General features: G+C 55.6%; 1 protein-coding gene across 44 annotated transcripts in view; it reads left to right on the forward strand.

The window, feature by feature from the left end:
* Nucleotides 1–7,038, forward strand: part of SMPD4 (sphingomyelin phosphodiesterase 4) — a 30,728-nt gene extending 23,690 nt beyond the window's left edge. For 29 of the 44 annotated variants that reach the window (XM_045397769.3, XM_045397773.3, XM_074008705.1 and 26 more), the window contains 9 exons: nt 767–912; nt 1,485–1,575; nt 2,030–2,130; nt 2,896–3,059; nt 3,664–3,869; nt 4,229–4,462; nt 4,714–4,845; nt 4,993–5,121; nt 5,279–7,038. In XM_045397769.3, the coding sequence (XP_045253704.2) occupies nt 767–912; nt 1,485–1,575; nt 2,030–2,130; nt 2,896–3,059; nt 3,664–3,869; nt 4,229–4,462; nt 4,714–4,845; nt 4,993–5,121; nt 5,279–5,608 (1,533 nt within the window). In that variant the 3' untranslated portion in view covers nt 5,609–7,038. Of the gene's footprint in view, nt 1–766; nt 913–1,484; nt 1,576–2,029; nt 2,131–2,895; nt 3,060–3,663; nt 3,870–4,228; nt 4,463–4,643; nt 4,846–4,992; nt 5,122–5,278 lie in introns of all 44 variants that reach the window. The other 15 variants (XM_074008672.1, XM_074008674.1, XM_074008676.1 and 12 more) reach the window with 2 other exon arrangements.
* The last annotated feature ends 6,304 nt before the right edge of the window (nt 7,039–13,342 follow it).

Raw genomic sequence — 13,342 nt, forward strand, 5'->3', positions numbered from 1 at the left:
AACCCATGGGGTTCTTATTTTTGAACAAGGTCTTACTCTGTCACCCAGGCTGGAGTGTAGTGGCACGATCCTAGCTCACTGCAGCCTCAAACCCCTGGGCTCAAGTGATCCTCCCACCCTAGCCTCCTGAGTCATTAGGACTATAGGTGTGCACCACCACACCCAGCTAACTTTTTAAAATTTTTCGTAGAGACCTGGTCTCCCTGTGTCGTCTAGGCTAATCTCTTAACTTCTTAGTGATCTTTCTGCCTCTGCCTCCTAAAGTGCTGGAATTACAGGTCTGAGGCACCACAGCTGGGTTCCACGTGCTTTCTGCACACACTTGGGAGGCTGGTGGGAGACCCTGGATCCAGAGCTTGGGGTGATGCTGGCTCTCTCCTGCCCTGAGGATCAAGACAGGCACCAGTGCCCAAGGGCACAGCCTGTGCCACCCACTGCGGGCTTGCAGCGGTGCAGAAGCAGGGCTGAGGGGCCCTCTGCAGATGTGTCTGTCTTAGTGAGGCCTCCCCAGGGTGGGCTTTGTGGGCGCTGGGCCAAGCACTTCCCTACCACAAGCTGGTCAGCGTTCAGACCAAGCAGTGTAAGGCACGTCTGCTGGGTGCCAGGCACGGTGGTGCCCCAGGGAGTGGCCCCACTCCCGGCCTGGCTCGTGCCTCCTGTGGGGAAGCAGAGCAGCCGGCTCAGGGCGGGATGTGGTCAGACCTGGAGGCCTAGTGCTGTGGGTTCCGCGCTCCTTCCCAGGCCCTCACCCTCGTTCTCCACCTAGGAGTCGTTCACGCCTACTGAGGAGCATGTGTTGGTGGTGCGCCTGCTGCTGAAGCACTTGCACGCTTTTGCCAACAGCCTGAAGCCAGAGCAGGCTTCGCCGTCCGCCCACTCCCACGCCACCAGTCCCCTGGAGGAGTTCAAACGGTAGATGTCCCTTGCGGCTTCCCACCACTGCTGTCTCCCCCGCTTTCCCCTCCTAAGGTGCCGCCCACAGCAGCCTGTCCCCAGGGCATGGAGGGCAGGGTGAGGGGAGTCCCTTTTCGCTCACAGAGCACGTGAGGTCTCTCCAGGCCTAGGCAGGTGCCCTTTCTCCCCACCTAGTTGGCTCCCAGAGCCTCTCTCTCCAGACTGGCCAGAGAGGCCCCATTGTGCTTCCATCTCTTACATCTAATCTTCTTCAACCCTGTCAGGAGAAGAGCTGGGGCAGCCCTGACTGCCAGGCCCATCAGGGCCAGCAGAGTGGGCTGTTTGTATGGGACTGAGGTGTGTGCAGGAGCGGCACTGACTTGGCCGCCTGTGTGCTGTGTGTCCTTGGGACGTTCCCTAAACTCTCTGAACCTTGGTTTCTTCCTCTGAAGAATGGGGCTGAACCTCCTGGAGGTACCCAGTGCTCTCCCCCGGCAGAGCCGACCCTCACTGATGGGAGCCGCGGGCTCACCTGTGAGCAGGGCCTCCTTACTGGGCAAGCAGCAGGTGACCCTCCCAATCCCCCGCAGGGCCGCTGTCCCGAGGTTCGTCCAGCAGAAACTCTACCTCTTCCTGCAGCATTGCTTTGGCCACTGGCCCCTGGACGCATCGTTCAGAGCTGTGAGTGTTGGCCCCGTCACACATGCGCCTGTGTCCTCTGTGTGCCCTGAGGTGGGAGGTCCTCTGGGGCAGCTGAAGGAGGAGAGCAAGTGTTTTCAGAGGCCTTGGCAAGGAGGGGTCTTGGAGGGCCGCATTGTTCTTTCTGTTTGTTTCCAAATCCAACCCTCAGGAAAGCCCTGCCCTGTCCCACCTGTCTGGTGCAGGGCAGGCTCCTACCCTTACCTGACCAGGGAGCACTGTGCCCCCTGTGCTGGGAAAAGCCCACCTACCACCCTGGCTTCCGGAGGGCCAGCAAGAGAGCCAAAGCCCACAGGGCTGTGTACGTCTCTCCTGCGCCCTCTGGGCGACGTGGGAAGAGCCAGTCCCACCCAGCTGCCGCCCGGGACCTGGGCTCCAGGCCACCAGAGGATTCGGCCCCCAGCTACTGAGCCCTCAGCACACACCTCCCCCACAGGTCCTAGAGATGTGGCTGAGCTACCTGCAGCCATGGCGGTATGCACCTGACAAGCAGGCTCCGGGCAGCGACTCCCAGCCCCGGTGTGTGTCGGAGAAATGGTGAGCCTCAGCCCCTCTCACAGACATGCACTGGCTCCCCCAGGTGGATATGGCTCCGGTGGGTGGAGGCCAGGCCAGAGGCCTGTGCTGGGGTCAGCCTGGGCCTGGCCCCCGTGGCCGCCTACGGTCCTCTCCCAGCCCCTGCCGACTGGAGCACAGACCAGCCCTTCCTAGACTCAACTTTGCCAGGCCCTAGAATTGGTTTCTCATGGAAGCGGTGGGTGACCCATCCTGCCCTGTCCCCTCTCCCTTCTGTTCCAGACGAGTGTTCAGCCATCCCCAAACTATCCCTTGACTCTCATCAGCACAGAGCAGAGCAGTGGTGATCAAGCAGGGAATGAGGGAGGCCGCCTTCCCCCATCCCCTGCTTGATTCTTACAGCAGACCCCCAGGCTTCTGTGGCACCTCGCATGGCCACTGACCCCTCCCCTCACCCAAGGCCTTCCCCTTTGGACCCTCTGGGGGATCCTCCCTCAGCCCCCTCAGGCTTTGGGCCGGCCTCTGCCATGGTGGCCTCCGTTCACTTGGAAAGGGGCCTCAGCCTTGCTAAGGATGTGGTGTCCTCAGACGGCCTGGGTCTTACCTGCCTCTGTCCTGCCCTCCCTGCCTGCCCATGCCCCCCGAGTTGTCATCTGTGACAGCTTGTCACCTTAGCCAGGGAGAGTCTGAAAGCCCAAGGGTGAGCAAGGGCATTAAGGACATAGATCAGCACAGCCCCCGCCTCCAGTTGGAAGACTGGCCCTGACCTGCCACCTCGGTCCCCAGGGCGCCCTTTGTCCAGGAGAACCTACTGATGTACACCAAGTTGTTTGTGGGCTTCCTGAACCGCGCACTCCGCACAGACCTGGTCAGCCCCAAGCACGCGCTCATGGTGTTCCGAGTGGCCAAAGTCTTTGCCCAGCCCAACCTGGCTGAGATGATTCAGAAAGGTAAGTCATCAGCCTGGGCCAGCCGGGTAAACGTCGACCAAGCCAGACCAGGGCCAGGCCCTTAGCTGGAGGCGACCGGTCTTTAAGAGGGACCCACATGCCCAGAGTGGGCCCTAGCAAAGGGTGCTGTGGAGACTCCTGGGACACATCTGTATGGTGAAGTCTGAAACCGGCTGGATCCTGCCTGCCCTGCAGCCACCAGGCACTCGCGGGGAGGATGGCAGGTGTGCCCACAGAGGGGGACTGCACGGTCCAAGCTGCAGCCCCGTGGCCCCGCCGTTTCTCCCCGGCGACTCGTGGTGGCCACTTGAGGAGGTGAGCCTGGACTCTGCCGTGCATTCATCCTGGCTGGGTTGGGCATTGGTTTCTGTTCCTCCTGCTGTTGTTTCCCTCCTGCAGACACTGCTGGGGGCTCTGTGAGCCACCAGCTTCCCCACCTGCCCTCCTCAGCCACCTACTGAGTGGGAGATGCTGCCAGGCAGGGCCTCAGAGGACACCCCTGGGTCACGGCTCCCCAGACACCTCGGAGGCACCCCAGAATTCTAAGTCAGGTACTCTGCCTCCGGGAAGTGGGTGCCAGGTTCGACCGTCTCCTGCCTTCTAGGTGAGCAGCTATTCCTGGAGCCAGAGCTGGTCATCTCCCACCGCCAGCACCGACTCTTCACGGCCCCCACATTCACTGGGAGCTTCCTGTCACCCTGGCCACCAGCAGTCACTGATGCCTCCTTCAAGGTGAAGAACCACGTCTACAGCCTGGAGGGCCAGGACTGCAAGTACACCCCGATGTTTGGGCCCGAAGCCCGCACCCTGGTGAGTGGGCCGGCGGTGCCTGTCCTCAGGGCCCCTGGAGCCATGGGGCTGAGCAGAGCCGGGGAAGGGCTGTGATCCGGCAGGAAGGAGGGAGGCTGGATGTAGATTTGTCGCCACATCTCCTTCCCCCGTTTTAGTAAAGTCTGTTTTTCCTGATAACGAAGGCAGTGTTTGTTGGGAAATTTCAAATTTAGATGATCATCCTTTAGTCTTTAAAAGTCCTCTGGCGGGAGCTGCTCCTCCCGACGCTCAGCAGTCTGGCTGTGCATTGCTCTTGGGGGTCCCGGCCAGCCTGTCTGGGTGGCAGCACAGGCCTGTCCTGCTGGTGACCTGGTGACCTGCCCGCACCTCCCTTGCAGGTCTTACGCCTTGCTCAGCTCATCACACAGGCCAAACACACAGCCAAGTCCATCTCAGACCAGTGTGCGGAGAGCCCGGCTGGCCACTCCTTCCTCTCATGGCTGGGCTTCAGCTCCATGGACACCAACGGCTCCTACCCAGCCAACGATCTAGACGAGATGGGGCAAGACAGCGTCCGGAAGACAGATGAATATCTGGAGAAGGCCCTGGAGTACCTGCGCCAGATATTCCGGGTACGACCTGTGGGACCTGCCCCACGGCCATCAGGGTCCCCTTCCCCGAAAGATCCACTTCACGTAGCCTGTGCTCAGCCACGTACCAGTCCCAGGCCCCACACATACGGACCCAGTGTTGTGGGAGGCAGGCCCACACCTCGAGCATCAGATCTGGGTCCCCTTGTTGGCACTGTTGTAGGCTGGTGGGGTGAAGACTGGTCCCCTCCCTTCATCTTGACGCTGAGGGCAGAGGCACTTCTCTCTGGCAGCTCAGCGAAGCACAGCTCAGGCAGTTCACGCTCGCCTTGGGCACCACCCAGGATGAGAATGGAAAAAAGCAGCTTCCCGACTGCATTGTGGGTGAGGACGGACTCATCCTCACGCCCCTGGGGCGGTACCAGGTGAGAGGCCCGTGTCTCAGAGGAGCATGGACTGGGCCCTGCCTCATCCCTAGCTCCCTCCTCCCTCGTGAGCAGAGGCCATCAGGCTCCTCTGAGTTGTATGTGGGGCTATGTTTTCTGACCCGTCGCTATGGCCTGGCTTTCTAGATCATCAATGGGCTGCGAAGGTTTGAAATTGAGTACCAGGGGGACCCAGAGCTGCAGCCCATCCGCAGCTATGAGATCGCCAGCTTGGTCCGCACGCTCTTCAGGCTGTCGTCTGCCATCAACCGCAGAGTGAGTGGGCAGGAGGACCGGCCTGGCCTCTTCAGAGAGGGTTCTGGATGCTCCTGCCCCGGGTGCAGTCCCGGGCTGGCTGGTGGGGGTGGGGCACTGCTGTCCTGAGGCCTGTGGTGCCACCACCCCACACCCCATGCCTCTGTCTGTGCTTCAGTTTGCAGGACAGATGGCGGCTCTGTGTTCCCGGGATGACTTCCTCGGCAGCTTCTGTCGCTACCACCTCACAGAACCTGGGCTGGCTAGCAGGCACCTGCTGAGCCCCGTGGTGCGGAGGCAGGTGGCTGGCTACACCCGTGGCCCCAGGCTCAGCCTGCGCTTCCTGGGCAGTTACCGGACGCTGGTCTCGCTGCTGCTGGCCTTCTTGGTGGCCTCTCTGTTCTGCGTCGGGCCCCTCCCATGCACGCTGCTGCTCACCCTGGGCTATGTCCTCTACGCCTCTGCCATGACCCTGCTGACCGAGCGGGGGAAGCTGCACCAGCCCTGAGGGTGTCAGCTGCCTTCAGAGCAGGCTGGGGGGATTTGCCACACAGCCCCACCTTGGGCCTGAGAGGACCTGGGAAGCCCCTCCAGGAGGGACCACGGTCATCCTCGGGCTTCTGGAGCAGGGTTCCTGCAGCCGCAGAGGCATCTGGAGGAAACGCAACCAAGAAGGGAAGGCAGGGGAGGCCGAGACGGGCGGATCACGAGGTCAGGAGATCAAGACCATCCTGGCTAACACGGTGAAACCCCGTCTCTACTAAAAAATACAAAAAACTAGCCACAAAAAACTAGCCGGGCGAGGTGGCGGGTGCCTGTAGTCCCAGCTACTCGGGAGGCTGAGGCAGGAGAATGGCGGGAACCCGGGAGGCGGAGCTTGCAGTGAGCTGAGATCGGGCCACAGCACTCCAGCCTGGGCCACAGAGCCAGACTCCGTCTCAAAAAAAAAAAAGAAGGGAAGGCAGGCGGGGCCCAGCAAAGGAGTGGCTACCAGGCCTCAACAACCACGTTCTGTGACAGCGCAGAGCTCGGCGCCGGCCCCTCCCTCCCTCCGCCAAGGACTCCGCCCAGCCAGCTCTTGGGGCCTTTTTTCCAGCGCCCATTTGGGTGCTCTGCCGCTAAGCTTGGGAGCCAGCCTGCCAACAGCCGCCTGGCCTGGCCTCCCGACTGGCTGGCCTTGAGGTGGGCAGAGCGGGTTGTGGCACCTCCTCTCCCTGTGTGGGACCAGGACGGTGGCTCAGCCTCCACTTCAGGGAAGAATCAAAGTTTCTAGAGTCGTGAGAAAACTATTGAGAGTGGCTCTCCTCTGATTCTTCACTGTGAGGGGCATTCTTCATGTTCTCCCAGCTGTTCCAAGACTGGGCCGTAGAATTCCATGTTTCAGGAGCCTAAGACCCTCCCAGAGCCCAGGTGCTTCACCACAGACCCCAAGCCGTCGAGCACATCGCCCAGAGCAGTGGCCAACATCATGGACCCCTGTGCCTTGTCACAGATGGGTGCTGGTCCTCAGGTGTTGCAGACACTGCTGGGTCCATGGGGTCGGATTCTGCCAGTTTCTGCACTGCAGCCAAAGATGGTCAGAAGCATTGTCACTTCACTAGCATCAAGTGCTCAAAGACATGGCAGCCGTTTGGTGGTACTTAAGTATTCAAAATGACGACAACTGCAGATTCTCTGACAGAAACCAGCACGGGGTCTTCACCTTCCTTCACCCCACAGATGACACGCCAGGGACAACAGCATCTCAGTGGCGATTTCCAAACCAAGCCTTTGTTTTTGGTGTGGCAGTTTGGGGGTTTGCTTTAATGTTTTTCAAATTGTAAATGTTGGGCTTTGTATTTTGATGTAAACTGAGAATAATGGCATTTTAGGGCCTGTGACCAAAAATCAAGCTTGTAACTCGACCATGGATCTGAATAAACCTGTCCTTGCTTCTGAGTCTTCTGGCACCTGGGCTCAGTCTCCAGGAGCTTCACCTGTGCAGAGTCCCTGAGCACACGGGGGCTGCAGACACAACTGCTGGGCACCCTGTCGGCCCCTCCCTGCAGTGTCCTCAGGCCTGGGCCTCTGGCTTCCTGTTCTTTCCTCTCTCAGAGGCACAGTGACTTTGCCCCGTCTTTACAAAAGATTCAAAAAGTTAGGCATGGTGGCTCATGTGTGGTCCCAGCTACTCGGGACACCGAGTTTGGAGGATCGTCAGGACCCAGGAGGTGAAGGCTGCAGTGAGCCTTCATCACGCCACTATCCTCCAGCCTGGGTGACGGAGTGAGACCCTGTTCTCAAAAGCTGACCTCCAGGAACGTGTGCTGCCATGTCTATGGCTTCCAGAAGCTCCGAGGATTGCGGGAGTTGCTGGGGGCTGAACTGTCTGGCCAGGAGTGGGGGTGCAGACAAAAACGTATTGAGAACCAAGAACAGCAAAGCTGAGAGGGGGCAGGGTCTTGGTGGCTGGGACCTGGACAGTGATGGCCACAAAGCCAGCTGGTGCTCAGTGGCTCCTGCCTGGAGAGCGAGGACGGCAGCAGGCAACTAGGTTCCAGCCACTTCCAGGTGGGGGGTAGGGACCTCGCCAATAAATTGGGATTTAAATTTTGCCGAGAGCTTTCACTCTAGAGAAAATGGGACTGCTGGGACGAGAGCAGAAGCAAAATGCAGTTGGGGGGGCCCGGCCAGGAGGCACTTGGGGACTTCCAGGGAAGGCCTGTAGTTGGAGCAACTTGGGAAGCAGTTCTGTCTGGGGCACAAGGAGGAGGGACGCCAGGCTGGAGGCAGGAGCGCCTGCACATTCTCGGCTCCACCCCTGGATGCCTCCAGAGTGGTCTGCCCTAACTGCCACTGCCGCCGCCGCCTCAGCTTCTAGGACTTTTTGCCATTGGGCCACACTCCTCTGCTAACAGGCCAAATCCAGATGCTTCTCTGACCAAGTGGCCTGGAGCCTCTGGCGGCACAGCTTCAGGCTGTCCTGACATCACCCCTGCCCCCTGCACATCCGAATTGTCCTCCTTGCCCCGAGGCAGTGCTGTTCCCTGGAGCCCATTCATGGCCCACTCCCTTGCACGACCAACACATTATACCTCTAGGATATGCCAGCGCCCCTGTGATCTGAGGTAAGTCAGATTCTGATTGTGCAAGCAACTCACACGCAGAGGCCCTGTGCAGTCAGGAGAAATCTATACCTTTCCCCTTGGACATCCAAGAGCAAGTTAGATCCCCTAAAGGCCAGCTCTCACCAATAACCCTGACATTTCCAATATAAATGAGGGAGAACTCTTCTTTTTTTTTTTTTTTTAACTGAGTATCTCACTCTGTCACCCAGGCTGGAGTGCAGTGGCCAGATCTCAGCTCACTGCAAGCTCCGCCTCCCGGGTTCACGCCATTCTCCTGCCTCAGCCTCCCAAGTAGCTGGGACTACAGGCGCCCGCCACCATGCCCGGCTAGTTTTTTGTATTTTTAGTAGAGACGGGGCTTCACTGTGTTAGCCAGGATGGTGTCAATCTCCTGACCTCGTGATCCACCCGCCTCGGCCTCCCAAAGTGCTGGGATTGCAGGCGTGAGCCACCGCGCCCGGCCGAGAACTCTTTTGGAGACAAAGTCTTGCTATATTGCCCAGGCTGGAGTGCACCGCACCGTCACGGCTCACTGCAGCCTGTAACTCCTGGGCTTACGCAGTCCTGCCTCAGCATCCTAAGTAGCCAGGACTACAGGCATGCGCCACCACACCCTGCTAATTTTTAAATTATTTTGTAGAGGCGGGGTCTCACTGTGTTGCCAGGCTGGTCTTGAACTCCTGGGCTCAAGTGATGGACCGCCTCTGCATCCTGAAGTGCTGGGGTTACAGGTGCGAGCCACCACTGGAGAGAGGACTCTCATGTAGCCTTCACTGTAAAAACTAAGCTAGCTTCCCTTGACTCCCCAAACCAGAATTCCTAACATAATTTTCTCAAGTCACAAGGTGCCAAAACATACCAAATTATTTCCCAGTCAAGAATTCCTACTTTTGGCCAGGTGCAGTGGCTCACACCTGTAATCCCAGCACTTTAGGAGGCTGAGGCAGGAGGATCACTTGACGTCAAGAGTTCGAGACCAGCCTGGCCAACATGGTGAAATCCCATCTCTACTAAAAATACAAAAATTAGCTAGTGTGGCGCATACCTCTAATCTCAGTTACTTGGGAGGCTGAGGCAGGAGAATCGCTTGAACCTGGGATGCAGAGGTTGCAGTGAGCCGAGATTACACCACTGTACTCCAGCCTGGGTGGCAGAGACTCCTTCTAAAAAATAAATAAAAAATAAAAGTGGGCCGGGCGCGGTGGCTCAAGCCTGTAATCCCAGCACTTTGGGAGGCCGAGACGGGCGGATCACGAGGTCAGGAGATCGAGACCATCCTGGCTAACACGGTGAAACCCCGTCTCTACTAAAAATACAAAAACTAGCCGGGCGAGGTGGCGGGCGCCTGTGGTCCCAGCTATTCGGGAGGCTGAGGCAGGAGAATGGCGGGAACCCGGAAGGCGGAGCTTGCAGTGAGCTGAGGTCTGGCCATAGCACTCCAGCCCGGCGACAGAGCAAGACTCCGTCTCAAAAAAAAATAAAAAATAAAAAAATAAATAAATAAATAAAAGTGATAATTGGCAGCTGGTGCCAGGGAGAGGCCACTTCCTGATGGGCCACACCTATTTCACTAAAGGGTTAATTGAATGCAGATTCGAGGGAGAAGCAACTTCCCAGGCATGTGCATTAGGAGACAAAGTGGTGGAGTATGACCTTCTGGGGGCACCCCACCCAAAACCCTCAGATGGCATGCATACAGTTTCCTAAACACACTGCGAGCACCCACCTCCCAGGGTTAAGGAGGGCACTATACATACGGACAGCCCACCCTAAGGGAAGGATCATGGGAAAGGGGCCAGTCTAGAAGGTCCTAGGATCAAGGTTAAACACTTGACCTTCATGTGCCCACTTAGGTCTCTTCCAAGCGTACTTTCCTTTCTTTGCTGTTTTAAAGACTTTTAAAATACACTTCCACTCCTGCTCTGAAACTTGCTTCGGTCTCTTTTTCTGCCTTATGCCCCTCAGTCGAATTCCTTCTTCTGAGGAGCCAAGAACTGTCGTTGCTGAAGACCCATCGGATTCACTGCCAGCAACTTGGACACCTTCCACTGCTAACACCATTAACTCGGACACCTTCCACTGCTAACACCATTAACTCGGACACCTTCCACTGCTAACACCATTAACTCGGACACCTTCCACTGCTAACACCATTAACTCGGACACCTTCCACTGCTAACACCATTAACTCGGACACCTTCCACTGCTAACACAATAACACTTGGTTACTGTGTTTATTTGGAGCATAAGTAGGGTTTAAGGAGATGTGTATGGGTGCCAGGTTGACAAGGGGTGGACTTGTGATGGTTAATTCTGTATGTCAACTTGTCTGGGCCACTGGATGCACACATATCTGGTTACACAGTATTTCCTGGCAGGTCTGGAAGGGTGTTTTCAGAAGAAATTAGCATTTAACTTGGTGGTGCAAGCAGCCATGCGTGCATTTCTGGAGCAGCTTCCCTGTAGCTTGCAGGAACCAGAGCGGGCAATAAGAGTCCCATCCTCCAAATCCTGGAGATCTGTGCTCTGATTGATGATGGTTGCTTTTGATTGTGAAAATGCAGACAAAGGCCGGGCGCGGTGGCTCAAGCCTGTAATCCCAGCACTTTGGGAGGCCGAGACGGGCGGATCACGAGGTCAGGAGATCGAGACCATCCTGGCTAACACGGTGAAACCCCGTCTCTACTAAAAATACAAAAAGTTAGCCAGGCGTTGTGGCAGGCGCCTGTAGTCCCAGCTACTCGGGAGGCTGAGGCAGGAGAATGGTGTGAACCCAGGAGGCGGAGCTTGCAGTGAGCTGAGATCTGGCCACTGCACTCCAGCTTGGGCGACAGAGCGAGACTCTGTCTCAAAAAAAAAAAAAAAAAAAAAGAAAAAAAAGAAAATGCAGACAAAGAGGCAGGCAGCCACTGCTGCAATCTCCACGGCTATCTTTGCAACCTCCCTCCTCAACCCTCACCCCCTTCCTGGGGACACACCTTCCAGGAGGTTTTTATGGATCAGCACCTCCTCCTGCCTTCATTTTTCTTTTCTCCTTGGGAACCAGATGTTTAGGACTAAGACATTCAAAAGCAACCATACACCAGGCACAGTGGCTCATACCTGTAATTTCAACACTTTGGGAGGCTGAGGCAGGAAGACTGCCTCAGCCCAGGAGTTCGAGACCAGTCTGGGCAACATAGCAAGACAAAAAAAAAATTAGCCAGGCATGGTGGTGTGTGCCTTTAATCCCAGTTACTAGGGAAGCTGAGGCAGGAGGATGGCTTGAGTCCAGGAGTTCCAGGCTGCAAGTGAGCTATAATTGTGCCACTGCACTCCTGCCTGGATGACTTTCTCTCCACTCAGGAGATCCTCACTCCCAGCAATAATACTGCTGCCATTCATTCCACTATCAATAAGCCATAATTACTGAATACATGTTGCTATAATTATTTTGAACACCCTGTCATCTGTTAAAAATAAGAACAAGATTATGTTTTATCTTCATTTATTTCTTCTCTAATGCATTTCCCTTTCTTTAGATCCAAATTTCCTATATCATTTTCCTTCTTTTTTTGAGACAGGGTCTCTCTGTTGCCCAAGCTGGAGTGCAGTGGTGCAATCATGGCTCACCGCAGTCTCAGCCTTCTGAGTAGGTGGGACTGCAGGCATGCACCACCATGCAGGCAAATTTTTTAGTTTTTTGTGGAGACAGGGTCTGGCTATATTGCCCAGGCTGGTCTCCAACTCTCAGGCTCAAGAGATCCTTCTGCTTTGGCCTCTCAAAGTGCTGGGATTACAGGCATGAGCCATGCACCTGACTTCATTTCTGTTGTGTTTTTGACTTCTTACATTTTCTTTTTGTTTATTGAGACAGAGTCTCACTCTGTTGCTTGGGATGGAGTGTAGTGGCAGGATCTCAGCTTGCTTCACCTCCTGGGTTCAAGTAATTATTTGGCTTCGGCCTCCTGAGTAGCTGGGATTACAGACATATACCACCATGCCTGGCTAATTTTTTTTTTTTTTTAAATGGGAGTCTCACTCTGTCGCCCAGGCTGGAGTGCAGTGGCATGATCTCGGCTCACTGCAAGCTCTGCCTCCCGGGTTCACGCCATTCTCCTGCCTCAGTTTCCCAACTGGGACTACAGGTGCTCACCACCACGCCCGGCTAATTTTTTGTATTTTTAGTAGAGAATGGGTTTCACCATGTTAGCCAGAATGATGTCGATCTCCTGACCTTGTGATGCGCCCGCCTCGGCCTCCCAGTAATTTTTGTATTTTTAGTAGAGATGGGTTTTCACCATGTTGCCCAGGCTGGTCTTGAACTCCTGACCTCAAGTGAGTTGCCCACCTTGGCCTCCCAAAGTGTTGGGATTAGAGGTGTGAGCCATTGTGCCCAGCCAACTTTATGCATTTTCTTTCTTTTATTTTCTTTTTTTGAGACGGAGTCTTACTCTGTTGCGCAAGCTTGAGGGCAGTGGCATGATCTTGGCTCACTGCAACCTCCACCTCCTGGGTTCAAGTGATCCTCCCGCCTCAGCCTCCCAAGTAGCTGGAATTACAGGTGCATGCCACTACACTAGCTAATTTTTGTATTTTTTAGTAGAGATGGGGTTTCACCATGTTGGCCAGGCTGGTCTTGACCTCCTGACCTCAAATGATCTGCCCAACTCGGCCTCCCAAAGTGCTGGGATACAGACATGAGCCACTATGCTTGGCCTTCACATTTTCTTTAGATTATTTCTTAGAGTGTCTACCTCTACTGTTCCCATTATCAGTATGTAATCTCATGTTGTCCACTTTTTTCCATTAGAGCCCTTAGCATATTAATAATAGTTGTATTCCATTTCTTGGTCTGATAATTCCAACATCTCTGCCATATTTAAGTCTGGCTCTGATGTTTGCTGTGTCTTCAAACTGTGTTTTTTGTTTTTTATTATGCCTTACAAGTTTTTGTTGACGGCTGGTGGTGCTGAACCAGGAAGAGGTAAATGGACTTTCTGTGTGATGTTTTATGTTGGTCTGGTTTAGGGGTTGTGCCATGTGTGTTGTTTGTTAACTGTAGGTGTCTGAGGCTTAAATCTCTGGTGTCTTAGTTTTTGTCTCCCTGTTGTCTTTAGGGTTTCCTAAAGATTTCTCAAATAAGCTCTGAGATG

Source organism: Macaca fascicularis, chromosome 12 (genome assembly GCF_037993035.2).
Source record: "Macaca fascicularis isolate 582-1 chromosome 12, T2T-MFA8v1.1".
Classification (NCBI taxonomy): domain Eukaryota; kingdom Metazoa; phylum Chordata; class Mammalia; order Primates; family Cercopithecidae; genus Macaca; species Macaca fascicularis.